Here is a 17137-nt window from a genome sequence, read left to right as displayed (position 1 = left end):
ATATACTGTATATCCTCAGCATGTGATTTTCAAAGACTCACTTGGCCAAGTGGAAAGCCACCTTCCTCCATAACAAGTCTGTGACGTATTTCTCAGTCAGGTCTGTTTCCCTGCGAAATGGCCGACTTCTACCCCAGCTGTTCAAAAATAGCTCACGGGAATATTTGTTTATAATGGAAAAAAGTGTAATTTTTTTTTTTACTCTGTCAAAAGCAGCTGAACTGTTTCCCCATGTCCCCACCCTCATTTTATCCCCAAAAGTTAGTCTTCGGGCAGACACACAGCCCTGGGAAGTTTCAGGCTTGAAAGATGACTGTTGCAGAGAGTTATGAGTGATAGAAAATGAGAGGGGAGAATGGAAAAGGTTTTACAACTTGAAATATAGATTGCTACGAGGCATCTATGACACCAAGAAACGCACACGAGTGGCAAATGTTAGGTGAAGATCTGATTTTTCCCCCTCCCCCATCGATATTCAGGGGATTTTAGATCCTGGGTCTTGGTTGAGGGCCATCTCCAGTACAGATGTAGAGAGACACAGCTTGATATTGACCCTTTCACATTGGCGAGAAATATTTGAATTTTAAATGAAAACAATATTTTCTATTAATTTATTTTACAGTTTTAACTGGGCTGCCCTGGTTGTGGATGAAGCCCAGAGACTGAAAAACCAGAATTCACTGCTGCACAAGACCCTTTCAGAGGTAAAAAAGAGCCCAACAGCCTTTTAGCAATTAAAGGACTTTTCTCCCCTTTAAGGCTACAAGTTCATTATTTATGTCATCACTATCCCTCATCACATTTGTTCATCTGTGGGCCTGATCCAGTTCCTCTCAAAGTCAGTAGATAGGCTCCCATTGTCTTCAGTGGCAGATGGATTGGGCCCTATGTTGGACAGGGACTCCTTAGTCTGGAAATTGTCTCACATTCTGGCTCACGTTTGGGCTTCAGAAGTTCGAGGAATGTGAGAAAAGGATTAATGTAAAGAAGCTGTAAATGACGTGGCACTAAATCACAACCGTGTGACAATCTGCATCGGGAGTCTGTATTTCTGATATAAATTATTAAAAACAACAAAGTGAGGTAGCTGTGAATTTGGAAGTCTTGTCCAGTGGTGAGTGCAGGGGACCATGAGTCATGACTCCTCCGGTTTATTTCTGTGGTCTTCCTATGTGACCTTGGTTAAGTCACTTCTCTTCATTGAAGTCAGTGGAGTTGTTCTCGACATACCCAGGTGTCCCAGATCCAAATCTGCCCTAGTAGGAGCACATTCAAGGGCAGAATATGCCCAGGAAATATTTTCTATTATTTCTGAGTTGTTTTATTTCTAGTTCCAGAATGATCGTTGTTAATGCTAAAAGATAACCCCAATCCCACTTTCATTCTGCTCACCTAGGTCCCATTTTGAACTTGGTGGGAATTTAATGTAGTATTAAACTTGCCATAGTGGTAGCCGTGTTCCCCAGTCTAAGTACAGGGAATGCTGCAAATAGCACAGTGCAGATAAATATCAACATTATTAGAGCTGGCCTGAAAACAGGAGAGCAGAGTGTGGATTTTGTGTAATTTCATTTTGGTCTTTTGATTTTTGTAGAAATTTTCCAACCAGCTCTACTTATTTAACACAGTGCACATGGTTTGCGCATATCGTGCGGCAGAGATCAAGATTTTAATGGCACCATCGTTGGACTTCATTCTTCCCTTGCTCATACATGTTTTGTGCTCTGGTGTAACTCTATTAACTTCAGAGAAGTTGCATCTGATTTACACCAGAGTGTTTGAGAGGAGAGTCAGGCCCTGTAAGTTTATTTATTACTCCAGATCTTGAGTTTGCTGGTTTCCACTGAGGTTGTGGAGTTCTACAGGTGCCTCTCTACTAACTGTCAGATTTTGGTTGAGTGAGAGAGTAGTGAAGGGATTTGTGTGGCAAGTGACTTTTCATTCCAATTGCATGTTGCAGTTCCTTTTACTTTGCTTTTGCTTATTTCAGTTTTCAGTGGGCTTCAGTCTCCTCCTCACCGGTACTCCTGTTCAGAACAATCTCCAGGAGCTGTACTCCCTACTCAGTTTTATTGAGTCTGACATCTTTCCTAAAGAGCAAGTGGAAGAGTTTGTTCAGTGTTACCATGGGATTGAAAAGGAGAGCAAGTCAGGCAAGTAATGAGTCATAAAACATACTTGAGGGTCAGTGCTGTCAGTTGGTTAGAACAGGGGATTGGGTGTTGGGAGTTTGGGGTTTGCTTTCTCTGAAACTGATTAGCTATGAAAAAATGCTGCCTACATCAGCATGTAGGTGCCTTCATATGTGTTTAGGTACCTACCTTTAGGCAGCCAAGTTTGCTTCAGTTTCCCCTTCTATAAAATGGGGAAAATACTTACATCTCACAAGATGGTGTGAGGTTTTATTAATGTTTGTATAAAAAAATAAAGTGCTGAAGACATTCCTTTACACTTAATTCACTTACTGCAGCATTTTTTTCCAAACAGCCAAAGAACTGCACAGTCTTCTGCAACCCTTCTTGCTTAGGAGGGTAAAGGCTGAGGTCGCGGCAGAGCTGCCTAAGAAGGTGGAAGTGGTTCTGTATCATGGGATGTCAGCCCTGCAGAGAAAATACTACAAGGCTATTTTGATGAAAGATCTAGGTAAGTAGGGCATGTGGGGGGTTGGACCTAATCAGTTTATTTAAAAGCAAAATTAGTTCCCTTTTGTAAATCCATGCACTCTTGTGGGGAAATAGGAGATGCATTAGCATTCAGAACATGCTCTGACTGATTGTGCTTAGTTCAGTATTCTGAATGATCATTTGATAAGCAAGTACTATTAAAATTGGGGATCAGTCTGAGCCTCAAAATTTAGACCCTGATGCAAACTTTCCTAGGGTTCGTGGCTGTTTGATTTTGGGCTTTTGGTTTGGTCCACTGGCATTTGGATCTGCACTTTCCCAAAGTGTGGAAGCAAGTCAATCTCAGGATTCCAGTTTGGGCCAACCTCTAATTAAAGGTCTTTAGATGCAATTAAAGATCTTCAGAAATATCTTTAGTATCACCAGTTAAACCATCCTTCAGTGACATATGTTAACACCCACCCAAACACCCTTGTAGATTCTTCACCTTCATACCAGACTCCCTTGTATGTCTAATATATAACCAATCAAAATGAACACACCATTTCTGCTGAATTACACTCAGCTGTTCATTCCTTATTCTGACCTCGTACTCTTTCCTGTGTAAATGCTACATTATACTGTAAGGGACCAAGGTATAAGAGGTCTGGCCTAGCGGTTACAGCTGGGATGAAGTCTGCCCACCAGGAGCAGTAATCGCCACACAGGAGATGGAGGGATCTCAAGAGCCAGGTTCCATAAGCAAGAGTCAGGGTCAGAGTCAGGCTGGAGTCAAAGACTGGAGACCAGGAGATCAAACAAAGTCTGGCATTTCAGCAGGGCAAAGTCCATGTGGTTGCCCAGACAACTTCCCGGGGCAACCCTGGGGTTAAATAGAGTGCTGGGACAATCAGAGGGCTGCAGGGCACCATCACTCTAGGTCTCTTGGGCAGCACTTCCTGCAGTGCCTACTCTCCATAGTGCTCCCTGGCTATGCCTCTGTATGGCCTCCCAGTGGCACTGTGGGAATATCAGCTGTCCCAGGCTCTGCAGACCTGGGTTCTAGTCCCTGCGTCCTTATATCTACAAACTACCAGCATGCACATGTCTATCATGTAGCACTGGAGAGCCCTTGCTTATACTAATGACCTTGCAGAGACTCTGCTCATCTGGTGCTACTGCTCAGTGCACCAGAGAGCTGAGGCCACAGTGCCAAGGGAGCCTTTCAAATGCTGATGCGGAGTGCAGAGGGAATGTGCTTGCCTAAGGCCACCCTGGCAACAGACATGCACAATCTTCTTCCCCTTCCACTCTCAGCCTCCTCCTACACGTCCTCTTGTAACCTCTGCACAGCCTCCCCAAAGCCCTGCTGAGCATCACTTCTCCCTACAGGCCCACTCACTCTTCTGGTCCTCATTCTCATAGTCTCCCTATGATTCTGCTGTCTAGAGTCCAGGCAGCAGCACCAAGCTTCTTATGAACAGCTCAACCTCTCAGAGCCTCGCTTATTGCCCCTCCTCCGACCAGCCTGTCTCACTGGCCCTTCACAGACTCCGAGCAGAGCTGGGAAGTAAGGTTGGCAGCGCCAGAGAACACAGGTGGTGGCTGAGCAGATCTTGACGCTGCTGCCAGCTTTTCCTCCAGTACCCGCATATGTTATACCAAGTAACTTGATTTGTTAATTTGGAAAATGTTAAAATCCCTGAGCTGTGTGAAGTGGCAGGGACTGTCGCTCTCTAACTAGGGTCTCAGGGGAAAATTTCCAACAAGGTGTCACTTTTCAGTGTTTCCTCTGCCAAACTGGGTAAATATTTGACCAAGAAAATATGCGAGAAAACTCAGACAATGCATAAAGAGGGAGTGTGTTAAATTTGGAACCTAAATTCAAACAGTAAAGTATACCACTGTGAGATTTCCCTTCTCTGTTATAAACCCTAGAGAGCTATGTTCGGTGTCCAGATAATTCCAGGCACTACATTTACAGTGTATCCCCAAAGTTCTTGTTGAATGGGTTCGTCGTTTCATTTTTGTGTTTCAGATGCATTTGAAAATGAAGCAGGGAGGAAGGTTAAACTTCAGAATGTCTTAATTCAGCTTCGAAAGTGTGTAGCCCATCCATACCTGTTCAGTGGTGAGAAAGAACTCTTCTCTGTTTGAAAGTAACCAAAAATCATCATAGGATATGAGCCAATTTTCTTCAAACATGGCTTGTTTTGTAGATTTCATTGACATTTAAAAATTGAGTCAAGCCTGAAGACTGTATGTAAAGTTGTATGATAAATTCCAATCCATATTAACTGACTAATAGTGATATATAAAGGGGACTCTGTTTCAAGGATAAGCCTATGTCAAGGCTGAGCTTTCAGCCTTAACTCTGCACTTGTTTTCTCTTGAGTGCTTGATTTCTCAGCCTAACCAATGCATTCACACTAGTTTGTTGGCATGGAATCATTACTATAGTGTTCCTACTAGATAACAAAGCACTGTCAGTTTCGAATCCGGAACCCAGGTTATTACCTAGTTCTGTTTAGCCACAGCTGTGCAAATTATGAATTATCATACATGATACTGGGGTAACTTGGGATGACCGTGGAGGCTCTCGTTATCGTTGGTCTACTAGTAGTACTGCTTCTGAGACTTTCTTCCCTTCCAGGTGTCGAACCAGAGCCCTTTGAAATTGGAGACCACCTCATCGAAGCCAGTGGGAAGCTGTGCTTGTTAGACAAACTCCTTTCTTTCTTGTATGCCGGGTATGTGGTGTCATTGAGCTTTACTTGTGGGGGTCTAGATAAGCCTGGCTGGGAAAAGCAAACTAATTTATCCATAACTGTTACCCACATACACCAAGAAACAAACAGTGTAGTAGTCCAGTTAACTGATGCTGAATTACTGACAGCTCTACAGGAGTAATTACAATGTTGCAGCTACATTAGGGATGACCCAGGAACCTTAAAAGGTTTGAAGCTTCCTTTTAAAGAGCCCAGAATACTGGCTGCTTCTCTGTATTTATTCAAACCTCTTCTGCCTTCCAAATTTGGGCTGGAAATCCTAGAAGAACAAATTGTCTTACATGATGTCTGATGCTTCTGGTTTGGCCACAGATTCCAAGAGAACAGACTTTCATGCTGTGCTTCAGTTCCTCTGGGCCGAGGAAACACAAATATGCAGTCAAAATGAAAAATAGTCATACGTGGAGAAAAAACAAACAAACCTAAGGATTGGGACAAATCAAAGCCTGGAACACACACTCACACACCAAAGATGGGGGATTTGAGATCTGGACCCAGATTCTGGAACTTAACTTTGATGGTTTCAGAATCTGGAATTGAAGTCTTAGATACTCGGCCCATCTCCCGGGAGAGAGCTAACCAAACCAGGACACGCTTGGGATCAACTTTTGGTACAGGATGTGGAACAGCTCCTCATCCATGATGCAGAGTGATACCAAACAAGAGAACCTTAACTAGCATGCAGCTCCCCTCAGACGGGTTCCTCAGGAAGTCCTTAAGCAGACATTTTAAAGCAAAAATGAAACTTTTAAAGTATCTGGGATGATTTTGCTTCTCTGCTGTACAGCAGTGTTGGGGAGAGAGACTGTGTACGCATGTGTGTGTACACACATGTGTATGCGGTTTGTCCCTGGGTCCTGTGCCACAAAAACTCTCAGGACCCCTGAGTCTGCTGCACCTAAAAAATGATGCTAGTCAGTATCAGCTGGCTTGAATAGAGTGTTGTCACAGTATAAGGCATACAGCACAGGTCTGGAAGTCAGGAGACCTGAGCTCTAACTCCAGCTCTGCCACTAACTCACTCTATGATCTTGGAGACTAACAAATTTATTTGGGCATTTGTTAGTCTCTAAGGTGCCACAAGAACTTCTCATGGTTTTTGCTGGTACAGACTAACACGGCTACACCTCTGAAATCTATGATCTTGGCAAGTCATTTTATATTTGAGGAAACTGAAATCGTACAATGTTTGGATTAAATATACTCCTGTATATTAAACTAAGCTGACCTTATCTATCTCTCTGTGAAACGCTACAAAAGGTACATTGAACTTACGGGATCTCACTTTATTTCTGCAGTGGTCATCGGGTCTTGCTGTTTTCTCAGATGACTCGGATGCTGGATATTCTGCAAGACTACATGGACTATAGAGGTGAAATACTTGTACTCTTGGAGCAGCTGTCTTGTCATATTTGTCTTTTGTCAGCTACAGTGATGCTGTACCTGACTGATCCTTGCATGACAGAGAAGGGACCATAATACTGGCGACTTATTTCTAGTAGGCAGAAGGAGTTTTCTTGCTGTTTCTGACTGCTTGTGTGACGTTGGGCAAGTCTCTTCAGTTCTCTCTGCCTCAGTATTGCCATCTGTGAAAGTAGGATAATAAAGATGTTATGAGGTTCAATGAGATCAGAGAGCTTTGAAATCCTTGAATGAAAGACAAGCGAAGGCCAAACCCTCTCTCTCACTCCCGTATCCTCTTTGCTATATGATATGGGTAAGAATCTGCTTTCTAATACCTTAAACTACATGAATGCAGGTTTAGTGGTCATAGGATATATTCAGTCCTTGTGTCAGTGAGTGCAACACTATTAATTTCAGTGGAGTTACAGCTAATTACCCAAGGGCCTGAACTTGGTTTATAATGCCCTGACATTTCATGGTGATACAATGCTATTTGCTTGACATTGTGCCATGATGCAAAAGTCATCCTGTAATGGTGCTGGCTCCAAAGAGCCCTGTGCTTCAGGACTCTTCCATATGTTCTGATCTTAGCTGCAGAGCTATAAACTCCAGTGAAACCAATAGATGTATTCCCGATTTACATCTCTGTGAATTAAATAAAAATCAGGCCAAGTAGCCTACACCAGAAAATGAACTTATTGCTGAAAACTGTTGTTAGCAATATGTCCCCTTGGAAATGGTGTAAGTGCAAGGGTAGGCAGGATCCCATCATTTCTGGCAGATACCAGACGTGTTCTTGAGACATGAGATATTTTCTTTCATTTCAATCCATGAGGCTTTATGCCAATTATTTCTCATGAGAGAGGCTTTTATTTAGTGTTTATTGCCGTAGACAACTAATAACGTAGTCTAAAGCGGAACATGAGGCCAAATCCTGTAGTCCTGACTCAGAAAAGCTGGCATTGAAGTCAGTGAGACAGGACTGTATGCTTTGGCCCATAATGCGAGGCCAGTTGCCAAAGTGGCCTGACCTAAAACAGGCCATTGTACCAACACTCTTCTGCTTTGGCTCGGAATTTTTCTACTCTGCTTGCATACAGCAAACTAAAACACAAGAATTTCTGCTGCACGTTCAGTTCTGGTAGCCCCTGCACTCAGTGAGTCTAGAGGAACTCCATTGCAGTCAGTCGAATTACTTGGATTTACATCAACTGGGACAGAATCTGGCCCTCCATTTCTGTAGTGCTGGTGGAGCATGAGGGAGCAACAAAGCTACAAACCCCCCTGCCCCGTGAGAGTAGACTAGCAAGGAGCAAAAATAGGAGAATGTAGATGAAGGAGAGAAAGCCAAAGAGAGTCTGTGGAGAATGGGGAGAGCCTGGAGAATCTGAGGCGTGGGGTGTTGGTGGAGGAAGACTAAACACAGAAAGCAGCTTGTAGAGCAGGGGGCAGAAAAGGATGGTTGGGAAAGGAGAAACCAGCCTGGAGAGGGATAGGGTCAGAATAGTGGTTTCTTGACCAGATACTGTTTTTGTCTCTTTGGAAAGGCTACAGCTATGAGCGGCTGGATGGATCTGTCAGAGGGGAAGAGAGGCACCTGGCCATTAAGAATTTTGGTCAGCAGCCCATTTTTATTTTCCTGCTGAGCACCAGGGCAGGTAAGGCAACTGTGGGAGAGCCAAAACTAGAACTATAAACAACCCATTCCACAATCTCCTGGCCTTTTGCTGTCTTCAGGGATTGACCGGACTTTGGGAAGGTCTGAATCCTTTAGAGAACCCCAGTTTTAATATTCAAATAGGATTTCATAAGGGAAAGAAAACAAAGCTTTTAAATAACCTCAGTTAAAAAGAATTTAGTCAGTGGTAGAATCTGTATGGAGATTTATTTTAATTATAGTTTTAGATGATGTGTTTGAATATCAGCAACTCTTTTATGTTCAGGCTGAAACCCAAGTTCAGGATCCTGAGGCCAACACACAATTTACAGCGCAGCCCATTGAGTGACTTATTTAAACTAAGCTCAAAATGATGGGGTCTAAAATTAGCTGTTACCACCCAAGAAAGAGATCTTGGAGTCATTGTGGATAGTTCTCTGAAAACATCCACTCAGTGTGCAGCGGCAGTCAAAAATGTCGGGAATCATTCAGAAAGGGATAGATGATAAGACAGGAAATATCATAATGCCTCTATCTAAATCCATGAAACGCCCACACCTTGAACACTGCGTGCAGTTCTGTTCACCCCATCTTAAAAGAGACATATTAGAAATGGAAAAGTAAAAGAGAAGGGCAACAAAAATAATTCAAGGTATGGAACAGCTTTCATAGGAGGAGTGATTTAAAAGATGGACTGTTCAGCTTGGAAAAGAGACGACTGAGAGGGAATAGGATAGAGGTCTATAAAGTTATGAATGGTGTGCAGAAAGTGAACAAGCAAGTGTTACTTGCGCCTTCACGTAACACAAGAACTAGGGGTCACCCAATGAAATTAATAGGCAGCAAGTTTAAAATAAACAAAATGAAATTCTTCCTCACACAACCCACAGTCAACAACCTGTGGAACTCATTGCCATGGGATGTTGTGAAGGCCAAAATATAACTTTATTCAAAAAAGAATTCGATAAATTCCTGGAGGATAGGTCCATCAATGGCTATTAGCTAAGATGGGCAGGGATGCAACCCCATGCTCTGAGTGTCCCTAGGCTCTGCCTGCCAGAAGCTGGGACTGGACAACAGGGGATGGATCACTTGAGGATTGACTGTTCTATTCATTCCCTCTGAAGCACCAGGCATTGGCCACTATCGGAAGATTGGATATTGGGTTAGATGGACCACTGGTCTGACCCAGCATAGCCGTTCTTATGCTTTATAATGCCTGTACCTGTGGCAGCTTCACCTTAGGAATGACACTGACATTAATTTGTGCAAATACTGGCCTTGTGTCAGTAACAGTCTTCGTTTAAGTAAAATATCGGAACCTTCCCATCCCCACCACCATAAAGGCTGTACAGTGCATTCTGGGGCCACCCTCTCATCTCCTCCCCCTCTCACCTCCTTGATTGGATCCGTCATATGCCCACTGCCCAGCTCCAAACCCACCCTCTATCCAAGCTCTCCTCTCCCCTCCCTCCCACTGTGCGTGTAAGCTTTTCTCACTCTGCCTCCCCCATGCCCGGACTCTCCTGGTCAACACTAGACAGGTTGTTCAGACCCAGTAGTCAGTGAAGACCAACGATTGTATCTAGCCCAACATGAAGACGGTGGGTTCATCTTCACCCCTCCTCAGATACTGGTACAGAATTTCAGGGGTATGGCTGTTTCAGCGTTTGCAGGGAGGGTAGGGATACTAGGAAGAAAGGTGCGTCTCCTGGATAGGGGCAAATGCTCTTCAGCATGTACCTCCTTTTTAGTGGCAGTATATATTCTGGTTTAACTTGTCTTTTCAGCCCACGAGAGCTAGCACTTCAGAAACTAGTGACAGGCAAATCTCTGAAGTTTTAGTTTGGATAAGAACCCAGACTGTCCACCATCCTTGGGCTTGTATTATTGTACTTCATGTTTCCAGTTTCTGTGGCAGAGACACTGGTCTCTGCCAGGACTTAGGGAGATCCTTTGTATTGACACGAGGCAGCCCAGTGGTGTTAGTTGGTCTGCCAGCTAGAGAGCACCATCTGTGTCCAGCAGCCTCAGCAAACAATCCCCTTTAGATTGATTACACTTGAATCTGGATTGCTTTTTAGTGCACTAGACAACACGTCTGTTATGAGGCCTGGTGGAAAGCTGGAAGCATAGAAGTGCAAGAAAATGAAATTCAGAAGGTTAACCAAACTTTTCTGAGCCTCATAAACGATTCAGTGTTGGTTTGAGAGATGGAGCAAAGTTGGGTTTATTTTTATGTTGTGTAGCCTAAACACCATTTCTCCCTTTATTTCATGTTGCTAATGTGTGTTACTGACCATCCCCTTTGTTGAAATCTTGTTTTTAGGTGGCGTCGGCATGAATCTAACTGCAGCGGATACAGTTATTTTTGTTGACAGTGATTTTAACCCACAAAATGACTTGCAAGCCACAGCGAGAGCTCACAGGATTGGCCAGAACAAGTGAGAAATAGGAACAGAACTGTTTCATTTTGCATTTGATTGCTCACGCTCTCATTAAATGCCACCCTAATGCTTCCCTTAATCCCCACTCCCCACCCCCAAGTTCTGCCAGCAGAGGAGACCTAAGCAGAGCAGTTTGGATAATGCGGGGGCAAAGGAAGAGGCGCCGTGGGTCCTCGGCGTAGTTCCACCTCTTCCCTTCCTTGATCCCATGCAGTTCTGGCCTCCCCAAGTCTCCGGAATCTGGAACGCTGTAGTTATGGAGGGGGAACAGAATGGGAGGTTGGCTGCTCTCTGCAGTGTCCCCTTCCCCTTTTGGCCATGGTGGTTGGGTCAGCATCACCTTCTGCAGCTCTACGTGTGCTTTCTCTTCGCCAACTGGGCACCTCGCTGGGTCAGGACTGACTGCAGGGTTTGGTCCCTAATTCAGGGAAACTCTTCTAATGCAATGTAAATGATTAAATTGACTCTCTTAAATTTTGCAAGGCCTGTAAAAATTATCCGCTTGATTGGACGGGACACTGTAGAAGAAATAATCTACCGTCGAGCTGCGTCGAAGCTCCAGTTTACAAACACTGTTATCGAAGGGGGGCAGTTTGCTCTCGGAGTACCCAAGTGCCAGGAAGCAGCAGACATGCAGGTAAGATGATCACTGAGCATGACTTTAACAGCATCATCCCTTAGAAACGTAAGAGGGCCCCATTCTGTGTGTGTATTCGAGATGGGCCTGATCCAAACACCATTGTCTTTGGGGAAGATTGGAAAAGAACATGACATCTGAATGCCTCTCTTTTATGGAGCAAACCAAAATCCCAGATCCAAACACCACTGAAATTTGGGGACAATCAGATGCTAATTTTGAGGGGTTTTCTTTCCTTGTTTTTGACTATAATAGCTATTTACATGAAAATTGCATCGTTGCTTCTAGGAGTTAATTTGTTTTGCTTTCTTCTCTCGCACAAACAGAACTATACCATCAGCGCTATGGTAGATTTTTGTTACTAACCTGCAACTTGTCCTAGGCTTGCAAAACTTTCAGACGAAACTTACACTGAGCGCTAGGCAAATTGGAATCCCAGGGGGGATTTGTGATTAGGAACCAAAAGCTGAGTATTGCTTTGAGATTTGGGACTTAAGAGCCATAGCTAGGGCCATACCAAATTCATGGCCATGAAAAATGCATCACAGACCTTGAAATCTGGTTTCCCCCTGTGAAATCTGGTCTTTTGTGTGCTTTTACCCTATACTATACAGATTTCATGGGGGAGACCAGGGTTTCTCAAATTGGGGGTCTTGATCCAAAAGGGAGTTGCAGGGGGGTCGCGAAGTTATTGTAGGGGCGTTGCAGTATTGCTACCCTTACTTTGGTGCTGCCTTCAGATCCACCCAGCAGCAGCACCAAAGTAAGGGTAGCAGTACTGCAAACCCTCCTACAGCATCCTTGTGACCCTCCCACCCCCACAACTCCTTTTTGGGTCAGGACCCCTACAGTTACAACACAGTGAAATTTCAGATTTAAATCGCTGAAATCATGAAATTTATAATTTTTTAAATCCTATGACTGTGAAATTGATCAAAGTGGATGTGAATTTGGTAGCGTATAAGGCCAGAAGGGACAATGAGATCACCTAGTCAAACTCCAAACTAAGTGAAATGTAGGGGGACATGAACCCTGTGTAAAGTGAAACAGTGAAAAACTGGCACAGCCCCTCTCCTTCCCTCTTCCCCACAAACTTGTCTGAGTAATGATGGCTTCCAGTTTGAGAAATTGGACTGAGCCTGTGTGTGGTGATATGCCACGCTGGCACTTTTCACCCCATTGATTTCTGCAGACATTTAAGCATTCATCTAAAAAGAAAAAAAAGTTTCTGGCCTTTCTGATTGTGACCCAATGCAGAGCTGTCTGCCTGAGTCTGCATGTAGTCTGAGTAGCTGTCTGTGCAGCTACTAGTGATCCATGGCTGTCAAGATGGATATTGCTGAGCATGTTTTGTTATATGGGTCTAATTAGCTGGTGCATGCCTGGTAAGGGCAGAGTGAGAATAACAGCTGTCAAAGCATGAGTGTTTTGCTGGGTGACATAAAGTGTCTGATTTCCCTCTCCACAAACTATTTTCATTTCAACCTAGAGACACAGTAGGCTAGGAGCAGCATGAAATATTATGGTGATGTTAAACGTCATCCTCTTGTTCGTTAAAGCTGAGTGAAATCCTGAAGTTTGGTTTGGATAAGCTGCTCTCTTCAGAGGGGAGCACCATCCAGGATGTGGAGCTGGAAAATATCCTTGGAGAGACAAAAGAAGGAATGTGGGTAATGGATGTTGTGCTACCAAGTGAAGAAGAAAGCGGAGAGCAAGATACAGAAAGTAAGTTCGAGGATCCTAAATGCACACAAAACACACTCAAGTCTGGATGCTATTAGAGGAGATTTCAAGGGGTCATACTGTGCTTTTCAGGTAACTTTGGAAGGAAGAAAAATGGGTTGTGGAACTCCTTACCTGAGAAGGTTGTGAAGGCTAGGACTATAACAGAGTTTAAAAGAGAACTGGATAAATTCATGGTGGTTAAGTCCATTAATGGCTATTAGCCAGGACGGGTAAGGAATGGTATCCCTAGCCTCTGTCTGTCAGAGGATGGAGATGGATGGCAGGAGAGAGATCACTTGATCATTGCCTGTTAGGTTCACTCCCTCTGGGGCACCTGGCATTGGCCACTGTCGGTAGACAGGATACTGGGCTAGATGGACCTTTCTTATGTTCTTATGGGTTTGTGGTTAGAGTAGGGGACTTGAAATCAGGAGAAATGAGTTTTATACCTGGCTCTGCCACAGACTTGATTTGTGACTGTTGAACACTCCCTTCCTCCTTTTGTGCCTCAATTTCCCCATCTGTAAAATGGGGATAATAATAACTGATTTGCCTTTAAGGGGGTTGCGAGGCTAAATTCATTAATGTCTGTGAAATGCTTTGATATCCTTGGATGTAAGACTCTAGGGAAGGGTCTAGTTTGTATTATAATTGACTTTATTCACAGAAAAACATATATTTTAAGAGGGAGTTACAAATAAGTAACTTAAGGGTAAAAAACATCATAGGGATGTTGTAATTATCCCAAAACCAAGTGTTACAAACCCTGGAATTTCAGAGGTAAGGTTACACTTTAAAAAATCCAAGCATTAGGGAAAGCAATGCATAGTTAGAGCACCCAATTAACCTTAACTCTGTCCTGTGGCGACAGCGTGCAATAACCATACGATTAGGATTAAGACATGTTAGTGTGTGCAGTCCCAGACTGGATTACACTGACTTTTAAAGATCCTTTTTTCACATATTTTCCCCTTGTAGTGTCACTCTATGCGCTGTGTTTGATCCATAATCTCTGCTTTAAGTTGAAAATGGAACTCATCCTTAACTATGGAGTTGTGACTGGGGCTTCCATAATATTACAAAAATGGGATCCTATAAAATGGGCCTTCTGTCCCATCCAGAGGCGGCTGGTAATAAGTCACCATTTGCCAATGGTTACCACGCAGTGGTATTTCTTATTGCAGATAGAGAGAAGAACTGTGGTATCTCAAATCCCACTGTGTGGTAGCTGTTGAAGACATTTCTGACCTTAGGAGCCAGGATTCCATCTGTATTGGATAGCACCAAACAAATTCCACTTGATTCTTCATTCTTGCCATGCAAGTGAGGATTAATGCCTTGACAGAAATTTGGATTAGTTGTCTCAATGAGATGCTTATGTTTTTCCTCACAAAACTATCCCAACAGCTATCCCTGTTAGAACGCGCAATGGGGTTACTAAAAGGGTGTGAGTTCCAATTACTTACTTACTTACTGTAACTTTAATTATTACTTGTTACTTATTGTAATTTTAGCAGATACCGCTGGCCCTTTGGGAGACCTTTATATGTTTTCATTTTTTTTTTAAGATCATATGTACCTCTATGAAGGCAAAGATTATTCAAAAGACCCGAGCAGAGAAGACAGAAGAGCATTTGACCAGCTTCTGGATCTTCAGAAAGTCCTTGAAGAGACCAGTCAAGAAGGAAGATCCCTCCGAAATAAAGCAAATGTAAAATGAAAGAAATGACTCATGTGATGCAGTCAATGAGTCATTGAAAATGAGGCAGATTTTAATCTCCAGTTTGTGGAGGAAAAACTTAAAGACTCAATTACAAATGTGCTGAAATTAACAGTAGACTCTGAGGATTGGATGACTCCGGGGGGTTGGAAACGGATCAGAGACGAGCATTAAGAGGTTCAAATGCAGGTCATAGCAGCGCAGGTCACTGTCATTAGCTGATGGTTTGGTGGCCTACTTGAAATGAGTTGGGGAGTGTGAGTCAATGCAGACAAAGCCCTGGAGGAATAGACTGTAGGGAACAGATACGGGACATTGGATAAGATGGGATCTGATAGGAATTTGAGATGAGAAATGTCTGTTGATTTGCAAGTCGCCTTCCTTTTCCAGGTACTTGTCACGGGTCTTCAGGAGGTGCCTACAAGGAGGAAGCATGCACTGAGCCCAGAAGAGCTGGAGGCCAGGAGGAGGAAACGACAGGAGGCAGCAGCAAAGAGAGCACGGCTCGTGGAAGAAAAGAAACAGAAGCAAGCAGAAGCTGAACACAAGAAAAAGTAGGATTGTGCTTTGCCTGCTACTAAGCAGTGTGGTGTCTGTTACAGTTAGTGGGGAAACTGGCTATGTCAGACTGATAAAACAAGTCAGGAAGCTGCAAACGCTGATTACTCTTGCAATAACGGGGCATTTGGGACATGGGAAGGGGTGGAGGAGGAGACGTTGGCTGCAGGTCATGTCTAAAAGGAGCCACAACTGTACATTATTTTTTCAAGTGTGTGCTTAAATTGCAGGATGTAGAGGTGTTGATGTAGAAATGGCTTTTGACACAATGGTAGCATCGATTTTTGCTAACTTTCATAGAGATGGGCCTGAATCCTACACGAAGTGGAAACATGTTCGCTAAGGATGTGTACAAAAGAATAGCACAAGCATATGGGAACAGAATCAGAAAGACTAAGGTACAAAATGAGTTACACTTAGCAAGGGACATAAAAGGCAATAATAAGAGACTCTATAACTACACTGGGAGCAAGAGAAAGACGAAGACCACTCAGCCTAACTTCAGTACCTGGAAGGATACTGAAACGAATTATTAAACAACTCAATTGTAAGCTCTTAGAGGATAATAGGATTATAAGGAATAACCAGCATGGATTTGTCCAGAACAAATCATTCCAAACCAACCTTTATTTCCTTCTTTGAGAGGGATACTGGCCTAGTGGGTGAGGGGAATCTGTAGATTATGGTAAAGGGTTTGATACAGTCCCACATGACATTCTTATAAGCAAACTAGGGAAATTTTGTCTAGATGAAATTACTATAAAGTACATTTTGGACTGATTGAAAGACCGTACTCAAAGGGTAGTTATCTATGGCTTGCTGTCAAACTTGGAGGGTGTATCTAGCAGGGTCCCACAGGAGTCTGTTCTGAGCCCAGAACATTAATGACTTGGGTAATGGAGTGGAGAGTTCGCTTATAAAATTTGAAGAAGACACCAAGCTGGAAGGGTTTGCAAGCACGTTGGAGGACAGGATTAGAATTCAAAATGACCTCGACAAATTGAAGAACTGGTTTGAAATCAACAGGATAAAATTCAATAAAGACAAGTGTAAAGTACTACACTTAGGAAGAAAAAGAAATCAAATGCACAACTACAAAATGGGAAATAACTGGCTAGGTGGTGGTACTGTTGAAAAAGATCTGGAGGATCTAGTGGATCACAAATTGAATATGAGTCAATTCATATGCAGTTGCAAAAAAGGCTAATATTGTGGGGTGTATTAACAGGAGTGTTGTATATCAGATACAGAAGGTAATTGTCCTGCTGTACTCAGCACTGGTGAGGCCTCAGCTGGAGTACTGTGTCCAATTCTGGGTGCTACACTTCAGGAATGATGTGGACAAATTGGAGAGAGTCCAGACAAGAGTAATAAAAATGATTAAATGTTTAGGAAAACCTGACCTATGAGGAAAGGTTAAAAAACCAGGATATGTTTAGTCTTGAAAATAGAAGACGGAGGAGGCACCTGATAAGTCTTCACATACGTTAAGGGTTTTTATTAAGAGGATGGTGATCAGCTGTTCTCCATGTCCAGTGAAGGTAGGACAAGAAGTAATGGGCTTAATCTACAGAAAGAGAGATTTAGGTTAGATATT

General features: G+C 43.2%; 1 protein-coding gene across 2 annotated transcripts in view; it reads left to right on the top strand.

Annotated features, from left to right (window-relative positions):
- CHD1L (chromodomain helicase DNA binding protein 1 like) overlaps positions 1-17137 on the top strand; it is a 38133-nt gene that overhangs the window by 10770 nt on the left and 10226 nt on the right. The window contains exons 6-17 of one of the 2 annotated variants that reach the window (XM_054043428.1): positions 623-704; positions 1991-2153; positions 2488-2643; positions 4642-4734; positions 5257-5353; positions 6691-6764; positions 8344-8454; positions 10783-10897; positions 11384-11537; positions 13097-13262; positions 14831-14973; positions 15373-15536. In XM_054043428.1, coding sequence (XP_053899403.1) covers positions 623-704; positions 1991-2153; positions 2488-2643; positions 4642-4734; positions 5257-5353; positions 6691-6764; positions 8344-8454; positions 10783-10897; positions 11384-11537; positions 13097-13262; positions 14831-14973; positions 15373-15536 — 1518 coding nt within the window. The remainder of the gene's footprint in view (positions 1-622; positions 705-1990; positions 2154-2487; positions 2644-4641; positions 4735-5256; positions 5354-6690; positions 6765-8343; positions 8455-10782; positions 10898-11383; positions 11538-13096; positions 13263-14830; positions 14974-15372; positions 15537-17137) is intronic. The other variant, XM_054043439.1, reaches the window with a different exon arrangement.

Source organism: Malaclemys terrapin, chromosome 1 (assembly GCF_027887155.1).
Source record: "Malaclemys terrapin pileata isolate rMalTer1 chromosome 1, rMalTer1.hap1, whole genome shotgun sequence".
NCBI lineage: Eukaryota > Metazoa > Chordata > Testudines > Emydidae > Malaclemys > Malaclemys terrapin.
This window is presented reverse-complemented; position numbering and strand designations above follow the sequence as displayed.